This window comes from Anastrepha obliqua, chromosome 5 (genome assembly GCF_027943255.1).
Source record: "Anastrepha obliqua isolate idAnaObli1 chromosome 5, idAnaObli1_1.0, whole genome shotgun sequence".
In the NCBI taxonomy this organism is placed as follows: domain Eukaryota; kingdom Metazoa; phylum Arthropoda; class Insecta; order Diptera; family Tephritidae; genus Anastrepha; species Anastrepha obliqua.
The window spans coordinates 102795579-102816093 of NC_072896.1; the positions used below are offsets into that span (position 1 = coordinate 102795579).

Consider the following 20515-nt stretch of genomic DNA (forward strand, 5'->3'; position numbering starts at 1 on the left):
TACAGTGGACACCGACCGTAAAAAAGGCAAGTGTGAGAAAAACGCGTTTAAAGATTTTCGGCAGCGTGAAATCCGGTTGGAGAGGTAGATACTTAATCCTTTGTGTCTTTGTCAATTTTACTCTAATGCACTTCAAACTTTCACACAATAATCTTAAGATGTTATAGAATAATTTAAAAAAAAAAAAAAAAAATGAAAAAAAAATACCATACTACCCCCTTAAAATAAAATAAAGTGGAATACCCAAGCAATTTGTGGATTTTTATCCTGCCATTCAAATAATAGCACAACAACAAAAAAGTTTTATGCGCGCAGCTGTCAACGAATCCATAACCTACGCGCAAATACACTCGATTGCTGCGGCCGCCATCTAAATATCCAAATTCATATTCAATTTCAATCAATACAACAACTTTATGGCGAGACAGACAGGCATGCGAAATGCAAGTCTCTGTTTTTTCTCTTTACTACAAAAACTATATACATAAATCCAAGTTTCAAACTTTGTAAAAATTAAAAAACAAATCAACAAATTTTCAACAAGATTTTAAACTTTTTAAGCAGAATTTTTAGAAAAATTTCGAGAATTTGCAGGGTAAGGTTAGGTTGAAGCGGTTGTCCTACGGGACACTCTGGCCCGTAGCCGATTGTGATAGTATGCAGGGTTATAGCCCTTATGATATGAGTAACGCTTTCATTATTATTTTTAGTTACATATACTCAAGCGGAGAAAACGAATACTACATTCCACTTCCTTTTTCAAATCCTCGAAGAGCTGGCCGGCATTGACGTAAAAAACCTTATACGGTTTTTCAATCGCACAGACTGGACATAGTCGTGAAGAAATAATCGTATAACTTCTTGGTAGCGAGAATGTGACAACCAAATGGTGCGGGACACTAATTGGATTATTAGTGAATCACCAATTCAACTAACTAATCAACCCATATACAATTGTAGGGGTTTCCAATAAGTGCAAGTCGAAATGGAATAAAACAAGGTGCTTCTGAGACAACAATGAAATTCTTTTTTTTTTTTCAGAATGTATGGCATATGACATTTTTCAAATGTCCGCTGTTACACCGCACGGTGGCACAGATCAGAGAGGTTCACTTTTCAATGACCCGAGTGAATTTAAGCAATGGCATGGGGTATGTTGACTTTGAGAGCATCGATCGGTTGAGGCTTGTTGGCATAGACCTGCGGCTTCATAAAACCCCAAAGACAAAGTCTAGCGACGTCAAATCGCAAAATTCCAGTTCACATCATTACTACCAGTGATAAGTAGAAGTGGCAGTCGGTCTTTAGACCAACTCACTTAGACCGTTGCCCTTCCATTGTGATAGAGTGATAGCCGCCATACTCTCCAAACATTCTTAAAAAAGTTGTATTATTTGCACGGCAGTCGATTCTATGTTGCCGAATTTACCTCAAATATGCCACTACAGCAGCTTTTTCCAAACATTTATGTGGAACTTTTATTCTGGTACAACAACACCAACTACAACAACAAGAACATTTGCGTGTGCTGCCCAATAGTGTAACTTGCCACGATGATTTGACGTCAGTGACTGAATAATAAACAATAAATTTCGCAGACGCCACCGCAGCCTCTCAATGCCGGCCCGTTTCTTTTAGAAAATCCAATAAAAATATGCGCTACATTCTATTTGCATACATCGTGTATATATGTATACATGTACTTTCTTGTAATATTTAACATTTAATTAAAAATTTAAAAAAATAACAACAATCTCTAGAAAATCTCATTTGAAAGTTCTCCCCCGTTTACTTCTACTGGACTTTCAGATCTGTTTGTTCTCCGTAATAGCGAATTATTATGCTAAATGTGTGTGTTCGTGTTAGTTAATCGTTTGTTGTCTTTATCTAATAGCAAACCAATCATAAATGGTACCCATTCATAGTTAAAAAAAAATTAAGTGAACTCGAAAATATATTTTTGACGCTACTTTTCAATAGCAAGCCCAAACTGATTTAACTGCGAATGTGCGCTCATATACATACGTTTATGTTAAGCAGAAAAATATGTGGTTGCACATAATCAAACAATTTTTCATCATAGATAATTTAAGGAAAACTAGTCTCTTACAACTCAGGTTAAGCTACTCATAAATATATGTGAAATGTTATATAATATAATAAAAAAGTATTTACAAATATGTTGCCAATTGTAACAATAATTCCTCTCTTCTTCCATAGGTGTAATTTTTTGTATGCTCTTTACATTTGCTAGCCTGAACACTGAAAAGCTGAAGTGCCACACGCATTTGAGCATCAATTATATCCTTTTTAAGCAGAATATACACTATTAAAAAATTTGTTTCGATATTCCTTATAGCTGCTCAGCACTTCAACTTTTCGGTCGCAGTACAATAAATCACTTCACTTCCATCATCTCAGGCAAAAATGCGCCCGCTTATCGTTAACTACCTTAGACCATTAGCCCATCGTTTTAGTGTAGTGATGATGAGTAGTTATGTGTGGTGGGTGTCGATGTGGTTGCCGCATTACTATTATCCATGCTGGCCATGATGGAGCTAAGCAGATCAGCTGGTGCTGACGTTGGTGTCTTACTTATCGATCCGACCTTTATGATTTTGTGTGCCACCTTTCGTTCAACTTGTTGCTCCGCTGTACCAGCAGCCATTCGAACAGTGACACAGGTGTTATTACTCTTTTTGAGCGTCGCAGCCGCCTGATGTGTTGGTATTGTTGATATCGTCGGCTGCGGTATTATTGCTACGCCTTTAGCTGGCTGATTACCTGTGCATATGACTGGTGCTGCGAGCAACACCGTTTTGTTTTCTAGCGGCGTTACTGGTGTTGGTGTTGGTGGTGGTGGCGGTAATGGTGGTACAATTTCCGGCGGTAATGGCGGATATGTCATCGTTGCACTTGCCGCTTCCGTCGTCGGTGCTGAAGCTAATCCTTTCATTGGTGGTGGTGGTGCCACTGCAATAAGCTCTTCGGAAACGGTCACCTCTTCCTCATGATCGACAACCAATTGGGCTTGGCAGAGCGTTGCGGGCTCAGTTACAACAGGAAGTACATTGATAGTATTCGTTTGGGGAGTCAGCGTACAACTTTGCGTCCCTGTTGCGACATTCAACATCGAATTGGTTGCATAATCATTTGGTCGCAGCAGTGCTGTGGAGGGCAGTGGCAATACTGCCTGTGGTGTATACGGCAGCAGCGGTACTGATGGTGGCTGCGTTTGTAAGTTGGCTGATGCTGCCTTGATGTTGGTGGTGCCGATGGCGCCAGAGACGTTGGAGGAGGGGGTAGGAGAAGGCTCATCGGATATTATTTGTACTTGAATTTTGATCTCGGGTTCTTTTTGATTTAGACTGTTAACGTAGGCCTCGCGATGTGTAAAGGGCGTTTGAGGCACAAGTGGCAAGGGTGTTGCAGGCACTGTCGGCTCCGGCAGTTTGGGTATCTTTTGTGATGTGGATGGTGTGGACGCAACTGATGCTAGCGCTGCATTTTTTGGTGTTACTGGCGTCGTTATGTTAAGTAGTTCATAGTTCGTTTTTTGGACATTTTGTGCGCTAGGCACGAAAGTTTGCGTTTGAGATTTCGTAACTGAGTTTAAGTAGGAGTTTTTGGGTTGCGTTTCATTTGGTACATCGCCGTTAGCGTTAAATTTATGCATTAAACTATTACCGTTACTGTTAGTGCTGCTTCGTCTTTCTTGTTTTATAGCCTCTACATTGGATGTGTTATCCTTGGACTCTTTGCGCTTTTTCAAAGGTTTCTCATTGGCGCTCTTACCTAAAGTCGCCACTGCGGTTGTTGTAGTAGAAGTAGACGCGCTACTACTGCCGGCTGTGTTAACGCTGTCGTTTGCTGAAATAGCCGGCACATCTTCTTGCCCACTGCCCGCTGTCATCGACTTGTTTAATTCGTGTTCGAGTACCATTTTGCGCATATCGATTCTGGCATCATCTCTGACGGCTTTTCGCTTACGGCCTGTTGATGCCGCAAATTCCGAGCCGTCTTTCGAATTGGAATCCTCGGTGCCACTTTCACTTGAACGCCGCTCTTTGCCATCGATGTCAATGATCTTTGTCTTCTTGGTTTTACCATCGTGTGAACGTTTGCACGGTGTGCGCTTGCCATGATGTTCGTCGTGCGACACAGGATGTGGCAACAGTGTTTGCTTCTCTTTGTAGTGTGGTGGCTCTGCCAACACCGGATTATTCTTCTCGTTAATTACCTCCTGCCCCGGATAATACTGACGCAAACGTAAGTGCCAAGCTGTGAGAATAAAATGCCAAATAAATATTAATTAGCTGTAGAATTAAAATTTAGCAACTTCGAACATGAATTAATAATAACGGAGATTATTCTAATAATAAGCATTATTCGAAGAAACATCCTGCGATGCCCCTATTATAGGAAATGTCCAAAGTGTATTTACACCGAAATGAAGAATTTAATAGAAATATAATGGAAGTCTTCATGCTACGAACTAAGTTCGTTCTCACGTCAAACGATTCTACGTAACCGAAACAACCAGGACTTGTATCCGATCAAGGACTGTCACTTCAGTATTGTCCAAAAATGTTTTGGGAATGTTTTATGCTTTTACAACAATAATGTTTCAAGATGCCTAGAATGCCCTATGAAAGTCCCAAAGTTTGAGGTTTGAGGTACTTAATTTTCTTACAATTTTGAAATTCTGATACTGTTAAGTAAGCATTCTTGACTATTGCGATTGTATTTCCAAACGCAATTCTCCAATTCAAGATTTCCCATCTAAGATTGTTTATAAAAATATAAACAATTATAATTGTTAAGCCCAGAGGTTTAACGAAAGATGTTTTAAGGTGTTCTAGCTATAGCAAATTAGCCTAAATCGAGCATTTTCGCAATAAGTAGTGGAGCTAATAGTTGTGTTCGATAACAAAATTACCAATTACTAGCCGTCAATTCAAATCAAGAGCGTAAGCGAAAATTCTCTCTCAAAGAAAAGAAAAAGGAAAAATAGTTAAGGAGCGGAAAATTTCCCCTTTACTTGCAAAAACGGATCGAATTTATCAACTTTCCATTTTTAAGCGAAAATTTTCTGCTAAAGAAAAAACAAACAAAAAAATGTTAACGAGCGGAAGAAGACATATCAGCTGAATTTGTTTAAAATTTTTTGTCTTATCCACGAAAAATTAATAAATCGGCAAATCAGCAGAAGTGTAAAAAAGTCCAGATTCTATAATATAAAACATAAATTTAATTGCTAACAAAAAGTTCAATTATATAATCATATTCTGATCACATATTTTCGCGACGAGTATTTTTTGATGGCTAAAATTTTTCCCACACAAAATGGGCGTCTCTCTTCCATCGAATTGTCACTTTGCTCTCTCAATTTTTAAGCGATCAATAATATTTTGGCCAAGGCGCACTGTTCTATACGTTTGATTGTCAAAGTGAAGTATTGGGAAACTAGAAAACAAATAATGAATTCGCCGTGTTTCATTCTGAGCTGACAGCCACATGGACACGGCGAAAGAAAAAACACAAATCAGCTGATTTACCAACACCACCTTTAATAAATTCGCCTTGATTTTGGCGTTAACAAATGGCTCCTTACAAAAATTTGGAATAACTATTGTTATTTGTTATCTAATTCAATTTTAAACCATTTATGAAGGCGGAGACACTTTTTTCGTTCTCTTTCGCACAAAACATTGTCATAAAAATAAATGTATTGGGCCTATACACGATGGTACATATAGTTTTTTTGTTTTGTTTTTATCTTTTATTATTTTGACAGTGGCAGCTCTGTTCCGCTGGACATCTTGTCCGAAAGTCAATATCATATCTCCGCAAAATTAAATGAATAGCTTTAGGCTTAAACAACGTTGGGCAATATTGCAAAATTATTTCCAACAACTCCGACTTTTTTGTAGGTGCGATTTTATGCGAAGAATTATTAGTGATTCAAGTCGTAAGGTAAATATAGAGCGAGCCATTCTTAAAATAGAGCCAGAAAGCCAAGGCTTGGGAAAACTGGGTTAACAGGCGACGTTACTGCGAAGGTAGTTTCATTTGGAAGAACATTTTATGTCAGCAATCCAGAACGCATTCAGGGAGGTTTGACGAATATTTTCCTTACCGATGGGTCCAAGAATGAAATAGGGTCTGGAACCGGATGGTACTTAAACGATAGTAATAAGTATCACTATGCTATGGGGGATATGGCAACTGTTTTCCAAACAGAAATTTTTGCCATCCTAAAAGTAGCCGAATGGATAATCGAGAGGAGATGAGCGGGAAACAGATTGGAGTCTTCAGTGACATTAAGCTTCCACTGAAGGCCCTGCAGTACGCGAATCAAACCTCGAAGATTGTTCAAGAATGTAAAAAGAAGCTTAATTCTGTCGCAAGACAGAACAGGTTTGTACTTATATGCGTTCCAGGAGTCTCCGATGTTCAAGGAAACGAAATTGCCGATGAAGAGACCAACCGTGGATCAGCAGTTCCCCCACAAGGGCCAGAGCCAATAATCGGAATCAGTTACCCAGGAATCATGAATTGGATCAGCGTATGCAATTAAAGAAAGCTGGCCCTGTCTAGAACGCTGCAAAACTGCAAAGTGTTTTGTGACAAGTCCGAACTGAAAACTGTCAAACTCTAAATACAATGGGCTTTTTAGCCTGGGTGTTTTAGGAGCCACCAAATCTTTTGGTGCTCCTTGGCTCGAGCTATTCAAATTTCTTTTTGCACGATCGAATAAGAGAATAATATACGGAAAAAAAATTAGTGAAGTTAAAATTAAAAAAAAAAAAAAAAACTAACCTGTACCTAAAATGGTTGCAGTCTTAAGTTCCGGAATGTAAATTTTTTATATATTTATTTGGTACGATCACTTCAACCTATTTTTAATTTCAGTATCGCATTTAAATTTCATTACAATCTACTGAATTCTCAAAATATTTCACATTTTTCTCGATAGGGTTCTTAATTTTGTCCCACCTTGTATTCTTTAGTTCCATCAAAGTGACATATAACGCCTGGAGAAATACCAAGTTCCCACGACAGTCGGTTCTACGTTACTGGAACGACCAGAATTTATATCCCGCCAAGGACTGTCACTCCAGCAGCATACTCTTACGTTTATGGGGAATGTTTATGCTGCTACAACAACAACAAGATACCAACGAAATTTTTGTTCTCCCTTTAGGGAGTCGCGTCGAGAGTTGAGCAGCGGCTTCCGAAACGATATAAATTTGCAAAAATTGGTGGCAATTACCGTCGTGATCCGGTGCGGTGGTATATTTGTGCTTGAGTTTTAAATGTGAGCATACATTTTTCTTCAACTATTTTATTTGCGTTCAGGAAAATGTCCTGACAATGGTTGCGATCCGAGAATGAAAGATTCTAACAAATTTGTTGATTCTTGTAGACTCGACAAAAAAAACTATTTGGTCGGCGCACCAAAGTCTAGAAAACTAAGTAACGATTCCATTCGCAGATGCGAGCGATACTTATCAGAGCGTTTATTGCGCAAATAGACTTGAAAGAAAAAAAGTTGAATGTTGCACGAAAATATTAGAACAAAAAGTAACCCACTTCACTCACTTATCTAGAAAGCCAAATCACACTGGATAGTGGTGCAAAAGGCGATATTGATGCTAGAGCCAAAAATGCCAAGGCAATCTTTGCAAACCTCAAAAAGATCTGGTTTTCCAAACCGCTGACTACGCGTACCAAGCTACGAATTTTTAATTCGAATGTTAAATCCGTCCTACTGTAGGGATGTAAAACGTGGTTAGAGTCTGTATCTGCGACGGAAATGTAAACACTTGTGAATTGATCTCTTAGAATTATCCTCCGTATCTGGTGGCCCGACAATTGGTTTTCAAACGAACAACTCCTTGATCGAAGCAGATAAAAATCAATAGACATTGAAATACGGCAAGGAAAATGGAAAGGCATTGGCCATGCACTGCGCAAGCCAGCGACCAACAGATTTTAACTAGAAAGCTACGGCGCCTCAGATCAAGATGAAAACCAAGAAATATAATCGTACAGCATTGGCAAATCATTGCGCAGAAAAGCTAACGCTATAGCTACTACTAATAATAATAATAAAATATGCTAATACTTTGCAGGATTTGGCACTCATTATTTGACTGGCATGTAATAAGCAATCACACTAAGTAGTGTTCTCCTGGGTTTATTATTCGCTTTTCTTAGTTTTAAATAAACTTACAACGGGCGAAAACGAAAAAAAAAATGTAGCACAAGAAAAGCTTTGTTATTATTAATGCAGCTTAAAAACCTAGAAAAAATCAAGGCAAACGCAGCAGCATGCATCCCTTTCATGCATAAGTTAACAGTAGAAGATCGAAACACAAGTCACAATGGAATTAATGTTCCATTTAAGTTAGGTTAGATAAGCCAGGTTGCTTGTCTAAGATAAGACACTCGGTGGTCCTAAGACCCATTGTGATGCTGCATTTGATTTCCATCCCCTAACTAAGTTTCTTGAGCCACTTAGGTCTTTTTAAGAAGGCAACTGTCCCTTCCCATGCTCCCTTTATATTTGATTATTTTTTTGCATGCAGCAAAAATAAACAAATCACCAAAGAGAACATTCGAGTGTTTATTTATTATTTCGTGTAGCGTTTTTAAGTAGAATTTTTTGTAGGCCCGAATACTGAAGTTCGATTTTTTTGTGCGGGGAATTCTGAAGAAGGAGTTACAAATATAAATAATGAATGGTCGTATTACAAACATCATTATTCCAACATCAACCCTAAACGTTCAAAACCTGCCTATCCAACATCGGTACCCACCAACCACATTACCCCATACACACGACTCCGTATTGGGAACACCATAATCACCAGCGTACACCTATTACAGGGTAATACACCCAACACCTGCCCCTTCTGCCAAGCAACAGTCAGTGTACATCACCTACTGGTATCCTGCCCAGAACTTGCTTCTCAAAGGCATCACCACTTCAGCAACACAGATCCTCTTCTACTTCTAAAAGAAGCCACTGAAGAAAACATCAAAAATATTTACAAATTTCTGAAGGACACCGAACTACTCCGTCGTATCTGATTCAACATATAGTACATCACCAGACAGCCGAAAGCCTTTGCTGCTAGCGCTGCGTTTGCTTAGTTTACTTTTAATTTTATTTTCATGTAAGCTTTAAAAAATAAAATAAAAATAAAAAATAAATTATGAAATATAGATAAAGATAAGATTGCAGCCAACACGAATCCTTGTAGTAGACCAATTTCAGCATCAATTTCTGTAAATACCGCATTACCAAGTACATGTCGTGCTTTCTTTAACTAAGGTAGCTTTCAATGACATGACCACATGACATTACATACAGCTGATTTAATTAAAGCCAAATACCGCCCGTTGATAAGAAGCTCCGCAAGCAATTCCTGTTGGGTTGCTACCGAAGTAAGTATCCCGGCAGGGACTTGCTGAGAGCTGAGCAACTCTCATGCGAGACAGGAGGTGTCTCTACATCTAAAGGACCAGAAAGTGTTTTTATAGACCGTTCCCATGACAGTCGGTCTATTCAAATGCCCCGATTTTTATCTGGCCAAGGACTGTCACTCCAGCAGCAGGCCCCGTACATGTACAGGGTGGGCCATACAGCGTTTGCTTTTTGAACCACCTATTTTTTTGAGAATGGTAACTCAAATGACAGGTCAAATGTGTTCATAATTTACTTAAAGGTTTGACATTTACGAAATGGGACGCTATACGCTTGAACAAAATTGGGAAATATTGAAAACCTATTTCCAAAGTGGTGAGGCTTCTTCTTCTTTTCTGATTTTCACATCGGTGGCTACGTCAACAAGCAAAATTGTCATATTTGGGGCTCAGAAAACCCACACGTTACTGTAGAGAAGCAAATGCATCCACAACGAGTCACAGTTTGATGCGGTTTTTAGTCTGGTGGCATCATCGGGCCATTTTTTTTTTCGAAAATGAGCGAGGAGCCGTAAATGGCGAGCGTTACCGTGACATGCTCAACGAGTTGTTTCCAAAAATTGAAGAGGATGACATGGACGACATTTAGTTTCAACAGGACGGTGCAACTTGTCACACTGCCAAAGTTACACTCGAACTTTTGGCTACCGTTTTTGAAAACCGAATTATCAGCCGAAACTCCGATATCAATTGGCCACCTCGGAGCTGTGATTTAAGCCCGTTGGACTATTTTTTGTGGGGAGCCGTTAAGGACAAATGCTATGCGAACCATCCAGAGACGATTGATGCTTTAAAACACGAAATCGAAGTTGCCATTCATGAAATTGGAGCCCAAACAATCGAAAATGTGCTTAAAAATTAGGTTGATCGAATGGCCTACTGTAAAGCCAGTCGTGGCAGCCATTTGAACGATATTAAGTTTCATTCATAAATGACAATGCTCAATCTTCAAAATAAAAAAAAGTTTGAAAAAATATTGATTAGTTTTTTTTTTATAGCCGATTCAAAAAGCAAATTTTACATGGCCCACCTAAGGAGTGTTAATGCTGCTACAACTTCAACAACATCAAAAATAACAACAGTGTATAGAAACACTTTAACCCTCCGTTGGGCGCCCGGATCTGGCTAGACTTTTTCGACATTGGACGTGAATTTAACGTATTTCTATTGTAGCTAACGACTTTAGCTTCCAGCTGGGTCCTTAAAATTTAACTTTCTATCGATTTATTGATATAACCTTTTTAAAAGAGATTATCGAACAGAATGAAAAGAGGCCGGACCCGGTTGCCCAACCGAAGGTTTTAAAAAAGGTGGCCAACGGAGTGTTAACGACATTCATAAGACCTCTTTAACCACCTTCCTAAACACCTGCCCCCGAATGTCGACACCGGAGTCCAATCACCACCCATCGCAGACAAAGACCCTCAACTGCTTCGTGAGACCCACATTATCTTTTCACAATTACGTTCAGGATATTGGCGTAGGTTAAACTTCTACCCGCCCAGAACCGACATACTGGCATATGAAGGTACTCTGGTATCGGCATCCGGTATGTGAAGGTACTAACCAATTATTCAAATGCCCCCTTAAGCCCACTAAGCTAACACCCCTTTCCATTTAGAAAGGACCCTACCCGTCGAAACAGCATGTTTCCTGGACCTACCGTTAGATGAGATCTAGAATGGCGACCGGTAACTACAGTAACTACACCTACTGGCAGGGCTTGATGTATCTCTACAACAACATTAACAACAACAACCGCCCCTTATTGATAAATTAATGGGTATGCTACGTGGAAAACCGTAAACTTGCAAATTACATAAACAGATTGTCGTAATTCTTTCAGCACTTACCAATACTGGTAACAGCTGTAACCGTCCGGAATTGATGTATAATATTTCGCGGCAAAAAGTATATATCATTATCGCATAGCTGAATGCGAGAATAACGAATGCCTTCACGTCGCAACTGATTGAGCTTGGCATCCTCAGTCCACTGCACGCACTGTGATATTGGTGGCTCATGCAAATCGAGTTGCAAAGCTTCGACAAGATAATTGAAGTCTTGAGCGGCAAAGGCCACTACGTCCTTTGTTATACGATTATGAGTGTAAGGTTGTCCACAATGCACCGCTTTAAGTATACCTAGACGATATAGCATTCTTTATGAATATGCAATTGAAAAGAAATTGCAAATTTGCGTACTTACCCACAGCAGCCGTGGTATTTCGCTCGTGACCATGCCCAACATGATCCGCGTGTGCCTTTGTGCGATCCTCAATCATAGTCTCTCTCGCTTCCGATAATCGTGGTAGATACTGCAGATTTCGCAGCTCATTTATGCGTGTCCTTTAATTTCAATAAAAAGAATAGAATTATAATTTATTTGAACACAGCGCAGAAAAGCTTAACACACCGTTGACGTTTCAGTGGTGTTTTACTGTTCAGCTCTGCTGTAGGCACTAATTGCTCGCCTGCACGTACCCACAATATAGGTCCGTCATTGGAAAGACGAGGATCGGTTTGTAAAACCGAATATGAACCCCAGGGCATCGTCTACAAAATAATTTAATATAAATGGATTTAATCCTTTATCATTATATTTATTATAAAATACCTTCTTCAGAAAAGGATTCGACTCAATACGCCCCAACAAATCGGGAAAATATCCGCCCACCTCTTCGTGCACCTTACCAACCAAACTGATTTGGTGTAATGGCCCATAACGAAAAGTGCCTTGCGAGTAATTTCTTACAACCTGCGGAATAACGCAATCAATTAAGAGATACAGACAAGATGAAAGATTCTTATTCTTTTTTATTTCCTAAACCACTTACCTGTTCATTGTATTGCGCCATTGTGCAGGTCTCAATGTCGGAATTCCGTCCCAGAACACCTGCTTTTACGGTTAACGTTGAATAATTTTCTGCCATGTGGTCAAGTAAATCGGGCAGGTAACGTGCAGCATCATGCACGATGCCCATTACATGCAACGCATATCCCTGATCGTCTTCTGCGAAACAAACATTGAAAAACTCTTCCACCAGTTCCTCCATCTGTTCCGGAGATAGTTGTTCCAATTCATCTTGATACAGATGTATTACAGATGCGCCACCATTCGGATGCACATCCACTTCAAATAATCTTCCGTACTTTAAGTGTTCCAAGCCCTCAGGTGGTCGTTGTAGACGTCGTCGTGGAGTACTTAAAACGAAGGGTTCATTTTGGTGGAATTGTGTGCCTACGCTAGCACGACGTATTTTTGAACGCTTATAGCACTTAGAACAATCGCGACCGCGGGAAGATGACGATGACGATGCCGACGTTGATGCCGGTGTCGAAGTTGACGTTGACGAAGAAGAATGCTTCGTGCTTGAGGATGATGAAGATGTCGAGTTTTTGCGATGATAACTACTACTGGATGAGGAAGATTTGCGGCCACTCGAGCTGTATGTCGACGTCGACGTCGAATGCGCGCTGCTACTAGACGATTTAGCCACCGGTAACATTTTAGGAGTATGTGAGATCACTCGATTATCATTAAGTGTTTCGGCCTTTGCCTCTTTCGGAGTGGGATTCACAAAGGGTTCGTTGTTGAAAACTAATTGGCGCGTAACATCGTCGCGCGTTTTTACTGCGATTGTGCAATTGATTCCTCCTTCGGCATTATTCATATTTGAAGCATTGCCGTTGCACTCAGTTTTAACGTTCGTTATCACATTCTCTTCTAATTTTACCGCTGCAACTGGTTTATCGATATTTAAATCATTGGGACCGGCCTCCCTGATACCGTTACTTAGTTTTGCGGGCGCTGTTATAGCATTGACAGCAATAACGTTTAATGGAACTTCTTTATCCAATTTTTCCTTTTCTTCCTTTATGTCTTGTTGGCCCATTTCAATAATTTTATTCTCTGGCACTTGTAGATGTTTATTTTTTGGTTCTTTCAATTCAACTTTGATTGTATTTATTATTTGCAAAATTGGTTTTTCGACTTCACTTTTCTTAACCTGTGCTATTTCTTGAGATGCAACATTTATTTCTTTACCAATTACAGCGATGTTGGTTCGGCTTTGAGACTTCGTTGAGCTGCTGTGACTGCCACGACTACTATCGGAACTACGACGTCTATGCTCGGTCAAGGAACTCATGGTGGATTCTGCAGAAGGAAGCTGCAATTTCAGATTAATAAATGCGTAAATATCAATAAATATACCTTACTTTAACAATTCAAGTTTCTTATATAGTATACCTTCTCTCTGTCACGCTTTAAAGATAGGCTCGACGAAGTGTTCGGTTTTGACTTTTCATGTTTATTTCCGCTTTCCCTTATTTTGTCGCAATTAACCCCGGAAGATGTACGAGAGTGCGAATTGTGTTCCTTATTAGCACGTTCTTTTGTGGAGTCCCGTTCTCGATGGCGCTCGCGATCTCGTTCTTTATGTCGAATTTTATCCTTGTTGCGCTCGCGATCATGTTCTTTGTCCCGATCACGTTCACGATTTCGTTCTCTATCTTTTTCACGATCCTTCTCCTTCTTTTTCTTTTTATGATTTTTATCTGTAAAAGTTTTTGATACCTTTGTAAATAAATTAATTCGTGTACTCTCTATTACAACTCACCTTTATCATTTCGATATTTCATATCAACATCTAAAATACTTTGTAAATTCTTAGTTTGCTGTGTATCGACTTTAACAGCGTTTGCCAGCGGAATTCCCTTTTCTCCTCCTGCGCTTTGCCCAACTTCTTCCACGAGTGCATTCAGAGTGCCATTGTTTGAAGCATTTAGTTGCCCGTTGACAGGTTCATGCAACTTCACCTGTGCGGGTGCTTCTTTATGTTCCTCTAGCGGCAAGGCTATTTTAGCGCCACTTTCAATTCTTCCACTTTGCATGGCTAATGCCCCAACCGTCGCTTGTATATTTTCCATCGGTTTTTCTTTTTTTCTAATTACATTCACTATGCGCTTTGTTTAATTTTTCACCCTTCTCCTGGGTGTTACTTTACTTTGCTAAAGTGCACGCAAACCCGCACGAGAGGCAATAACAAAAATCGATGAATTTACCGCCACGCTTCTTCCGTCTTGGCCCCTACCTCTGCTACTGCGCTTTTCACTGCGTAGTTTTTCAAAGCGCCAATATTGGGAGCACAGACGTGAACGTTAACACGACTGTATAAAACACAATTCGCTGTTTGCCACCTCCACTTTGCCATAAAAAAAGAAAAAAAAAATGCCACATACAACACAACTTGAGTTCTTTGTATTCACTTGAGAAAATAAAACCACATATATGTAATTGTAAAACCTCTTTGGGGGTTTTTCGCCAACAGTAATTTCAGTTCAACCTATTTTTCATCGAGAATTTTTCAATGCACTTGCGGCTGCTATGCCCCTACGCTGCCCTACGTTGCTATAACTTCTGCTACGACCTCTGCTGCTGCATTGAATTGTTTTCGTTTTTGTGCCGCTGCTGATTCAATGGCGCAAAATACTGCAACAGTTTATTGCCCCAGTGTACTCGGCATTTACTATACTTTATTATAAAACTGTTCAATACACTTTTCAACAAAGTATTTTTGTATTTTTATAATTTTTTCACATTTTTAAAATAATTTTCCACGCGTTTTTCTCGCACATCAACACAATTTTTTGACCACGAACTTACGAAGCAAGCTGCAATGTTCGGGTCACGTAGTTGGGAAGTACAGGATTGCATTTTTGGGGAACTGAGTAACTGAATTCATTTAACTAGGTGGTGAATTTGATTGGCATTAAGGCCGGCGGGCCAATTAGATGCCCTAAATTCAGTAGTTTTCGCGAAGCGTTGTAGGATGAGAAAAAAAACAATTAGCCAAATGAAGTTTTGGGGATAGTTTAATATATATTTGAACTAAAAAAAACAATTTGTACAATCTCCAACAATATATTGTAAGCCGAGTTATCAATAGATTCCCAGAGCGCCTTGCCACTGAAGTATCTAACTTGTGTACAAGATACAACTTGCAATTTTCATCTCAAAACAAAAAAAAAAAAAGATTATTAATTTTGATGTAAATATCTTCGATGTGAACTAAGAAAATTGGGAGAAACACGTAAAATTCGAATTTTTGGGGAAGGTAGAAAAAAAAAGTGGTTTTTCAAGGAAAAAAAAAATCTTCAACTGGGTAAAAAACTCGCTTAAAAAAAGTTTTTGGATGTTTTTTTTAGTATACATAGAAGAGAAAACAATACTGAAGATAACGCAGTTTGAATGAAATGGATAGCTCGTTTAGTTTTTTTGCAATCGTGTACATAAATTAGGTAAAATCGTGAAAATGAAAAGCCGAGAAAACGCGCTTCAAAGTTTCAAAGTAAGCGCACGGTTGCTCGACGCCGCACTACGCTCGGCTCTGTAGCTCTGCAAATACTTGGAATTTAACTCTGAAAATTTGTGTCTCATGTTCTTGAATATTCTTGTTCTTGTTCTTGAATTGATTTCAGGAAAAAAAAAATCGATTTTTTTGACCTTGTAATTGGCCCGCCGGCCTTAAGAAATCGGAAGCACTTTCTTAATGCGCAAACAAAAATCGTTTGTATTCTGTTTGCTCAAAAAAAATTCACTTCATTATATTTCGACATTACGAAAATATTGTCATGCGCCCAGTGAACAGGTTTCATATTTCATAGAGGAATAGACAAGAAAAATCCAACCCTTCCAAAAAGTCAAAGTCAAAGTGTTATAGTTTAAGGGGAGAAAATTAAAGTTTGGCAGCTTTGTCGCAAGGCGGAATGAATGAGATATTATTGCGAGAAAAGAAAACGACTCTCGAAAATCATTATTTTATTTTTGCCGAATTAGACAGTTTAGCGATGTCCGTACAGAAAATAAACAAAGTTTTGTGTGCAAATGTATGAGAGCGTGATTTGTGGTTTATTCTTGCCTTTCCACTCCCTTTCGACTATTATTCTCTTTATTTTTGTTTGTTTATTCTCTGTATTGACACACTGACACCATAGGCCAGGAATGGCACACTCTTGTATTCTTTCATTGATGATTGGTTCCATCAGCCAAGTATGAATTGCTAATTGATATATTAACAAGGTCTGGCAGCACTGCAGTGGTGAATAAGAAATGTAGCGTGTTGGGTGCAAAGACATTCGCGGAAATTATTTTAGTGTACTTCAATTAAGAAATTCGATAGAAAAAATATTGAGATTAGTAAATTTAGTACTCGAAATATAAAATATTATATATTTAAGATAAAATCGTAGTTTCTAAAAGATAATTTTAAATCGCTTCGCAAATTCTTCGCTTAATGAGTTCACCTATTGTCCGTCTAGTTCCCCCACATCGCAAACTTCTTCACATGCAGCAGTATCATCAGAAACAACAATTTTGCCATTTATAAATATCTAAAGTCTTGAGTCGTTGACGTTCGGGCTGCGGATACAGCAAATCAAGAGCAATCACAAAAGCAACGTCCAAAAGCAGCACAGAGCAAAGTGATTCGGCATGTGTAGGTGTGTTTGTGAGCCTGTTTTTTACAATAGTTTCAACATTCGCGTATTGTTGTTAATTTTTCTTTAAACATTCATCATAAGCAGCGAATTGGCATCAATGTCGGTATATGTAGTAAGGTAGTCGCTCTCGAAGACGGCTTCGGTCCTAACGTGTTGTTAGTCGGTTTGGTAAGTCGTCGAGTTCGCGTTTAGTGTGTTTGGAATTAACAGTGTTGCGCACCCGTTCGACTCGCACTACATCAAACCCCTTCCGTGTTGAATAGTCGACAAATGAAATTCGTATGTGTATATGTAATGTGTGTGAATTATAAAAAACCAGTTTACGAAAATGATTTCGGTTGTCATTTCATCGCGCACCGGCTGAATAGTATCAAATAAACAAACTCGGTGCGTTGGCCGTTGCTAGGATCAATCAGTAGAGCAGCCCTTAATGAAATAATCATCAGCTGTTACTTTACTCACTACGCTTACGTTAGGTGTGCCTAAAGAAGACGTCTGTGCAACAAGCTATAAGGTAAGCACACTATGATATTCCATTGCAAAAGCACTACTATTCCAAAGGCAATAAACTCAATGGAGCAATGTGTTTATCTCTATATAAATACATATTTGATGCGAGTTGCAAATAATGTTCCTAGTGTCGTTTGTAAAGTGTTGTTCAAAATCTCTTGAGTAGAAATATGCAAATACATTTTTACAATCCTTGTGTCATCACATGCGATGTGCTATATGAAATTTATTACTGACCAATCTGACTTAAAGTTATAGCTGTGTGACTTATAATACAGTAAATTCTGGCTGATCTGGGCGCTGGCAGTGATGGCCATTCTGTCCAACTTATGTGAGTTTCCAAGTTAAGAAATCTTGAATTGATCCAGTGAATAACTGTAAATTCCGGTGGTAGAGTGGATTGATATGCTGAGTTGTTGAATGACTTGATTGACTTTTGTTAAAGCTTCTTTTGCAATATGAAGATTGTTATTTTTAGGAAACAACTGAATTTCAACTTTCGGTTCACAAAAGTTCAGTTCAGTTTCAGTTTGGCTTCTGCAAGAAAATCGAACTTACATATATAAAACGTTACTTAACTTTTATTTCTTAAAAAAAAATTTTAAACAGCGTCGGGGATTTACATATATGAGAGATATGGTTTGCAATAAAAATACTGAAAAAAAATTTATATATATATTACATATATAAAAATATATAAAACAATACATATGTATATATAAAAATATATATATACATATATTGTATATATATACATATATATATACATATATATATATATACATATATATATTTTTCACTGAATAACAGATCGAACACTTATCTCAATGAATATCTACCGCCAAGCATTTGTAAAATTTTTTAATACTGATAGCCGCCAAGAGATTTAAAATTATTCAATCATGTTAAATCTTTGGACATTTGGCAAAACAACGTATGTGGCTTTAACAGGTTTTGCTTTAAGGTCAATAAATTCTAGTCTATCATAGAAAAATTTAGTACTTTATTCAACTTTTATTCAGAAGGTTTCTCAAGCGCTACGGCTACGAATGATAATTGGATAAATATTTCGAGAAAAGCAAGCAATTTAGCGGCTTACAGAAAATAAATGCTAAATCGACTTAAGTTGTTTTATCGAAAGTACGCAGAAATAGTTGCTGTTTGTACGCATGTAAAACTAAGTTTTTTTGTACAACAAAATCATACGCATGGTCATGTTTGAGCTCATTGATTGAATGGTATCCCAAAGGATGAACTTGATTTCTTCGTCCAAGTGGGCCCACTCTCTGGGCAAGCATTTCAACCTGTACCTGTGGCGTGATTGAAACTATTTAAATTTTTTTGTTTGCTTTTTTTATTAATATCGTTTCCGGGTTTTTAAAAAGTCATGGCGTCTACTAGGGCTTTTGAAAATGTACGGTTCGGTTTCGGTTGTTGTAACAGTTTAATAAAATTCCCATTCTCACTTTTGAATGACTTCACTAAAGTCTGTATAAGTTTCTTTTGAGGTATGAATATTGTTATTTTCAATATACTCGTTGTTGTTATTGTATCAGTTTAAAAAATTTCCTATTCCCAATTTTGAAGAATGACCGGCCAAGGTGGATATAAATGCGGAACGTTCCACAAACGTCGAGAATATCAATGCACTCTGCTTCCTTTAAGTATTTTCCTTAAAATGGTTTTTATTAGGACCTTTAACAACATTTTTTATTTAATGAAAATCACAAATTTTTTGCAAATATCCATGGATTTTTCAGATAGAAAGTGCCCAAGTGAACCAATAAAAGTATACAAATTTTATAAGCTTTTTGGTGCAGAAACATTCGTCTAGTATGTGTGAGTGTCCTAATTTTAAAGATGTCTAACGTCACAGGTTTTACTGTATAATAATGGCACATACAAACTTAAGGAGTAGATAATGAAATATCAAAAAGTTTATCACTTAGCTTGAACGAGCTTATATATTATAAATTATATATTCGCTCTAATATCTTAAATGAGTTTTATTTGATTATAAGAAAGCATAAAAGTATGAACAGAAATACAATAAAATGTGTAGGTCTGCCAAAATTACCTTAGGACACCTGTATCAATACTTGCATTTGTGTATACGGAATAATACTTTTAACGGCGACTTTGCTTAATTTTAGTAGCTAAAGATCTTGTCTTATCTCACTTTGGTTTTTTGTTTTCATGGAATATTGTTTGCGCTAATTTGGCGCACTCTAAAGAAAGAAGTACACAAATAAATAAACGAGCTGTTAGACTAAAAACCAGTACTGCTGGCAATCGAGTGATGTGATGTGTGTGTGTTTAGTGCCAGTTTCTTTGGGTGATTAACTTTACGAGTTGATGACTGGAAGTCGAATTTATCATAAAAAAGTTTTAATATATATGTGCAAATTACATATATAGATATGTATAGTATGTAAGTATATAAGCATAAGTTTACACATTCATGCGTAGTACATAGGTACACATACACACATGCATGAGATGATTTGTATGTTGTAACTTTTGTAATAACGCTTTTTGTTGAAGGTACCCATGTATACAATTATCCCCATTGGTCAGTCTCGAACACACACACTGATGGCGATTCTCATAAACTCACCTCTTTGCCTTAAAACCTCTTATATTCAGTAAATTTTAGTATGAATGAAGCGAAAGTACTAAGAGTGAAATGATATTGGTTTATTTATAGAGTAATTTTATTAAAAATACCCTCTTAGCTGGCAATTATTGTAATACATGTAGTTAATTTATTTGTGTATACATATGTATGTATGTTATACCATAATGTATATTTTTCCACTATTATTTTTTATTTGATTTTATTTTTTACGAAAATATAGTTTAAGGTAGAGTGTATACAGGGAGCCAAGTAGCTAAAACAAAAAATGTATACTAGCTTATTCGACAATTCGTTCAAATGTATTGGTTGAAAATTTTCAATAAATCTAATAAAAAAAAAAATTTGCATTACTTGAAGCAAACAACAGACA

General features: G+C 37.8%; 1 protein-coding gene across 1 annotated transcript; it reads right to left on the reverse strand.

Annotated features, from left to right (window-relative positions):
* Positions 1–1936: 1936 nt before the first annotated feature.
* On the reverse strand, positions 1937–15169 carry LOC129246966 (uncharacterized). Its single transcript, XM_054885733.1, has 8 exons — positions 14117–15169; positions 13747–14054; positions 12332–13666; positions 12112–12252; positions 11911–12050; positions 11704–11843; positions 11349–11639; positions 1937–4281 (listed from the first exon to the last, which is right to left on the reverse strand). Exons 1-8 carry the CDS (start codon positions 14424–14426, stop codon positions 2474–2476), a joined length of 4473 nt encoding a protein of 1490 aa, XP_054741708.1. The 5' UTR covers positions 14427–15169; the 3' UTR covers positions 1937–2473.
* Positions 15170–20515: the final 5346 nt, after the last annotated feature.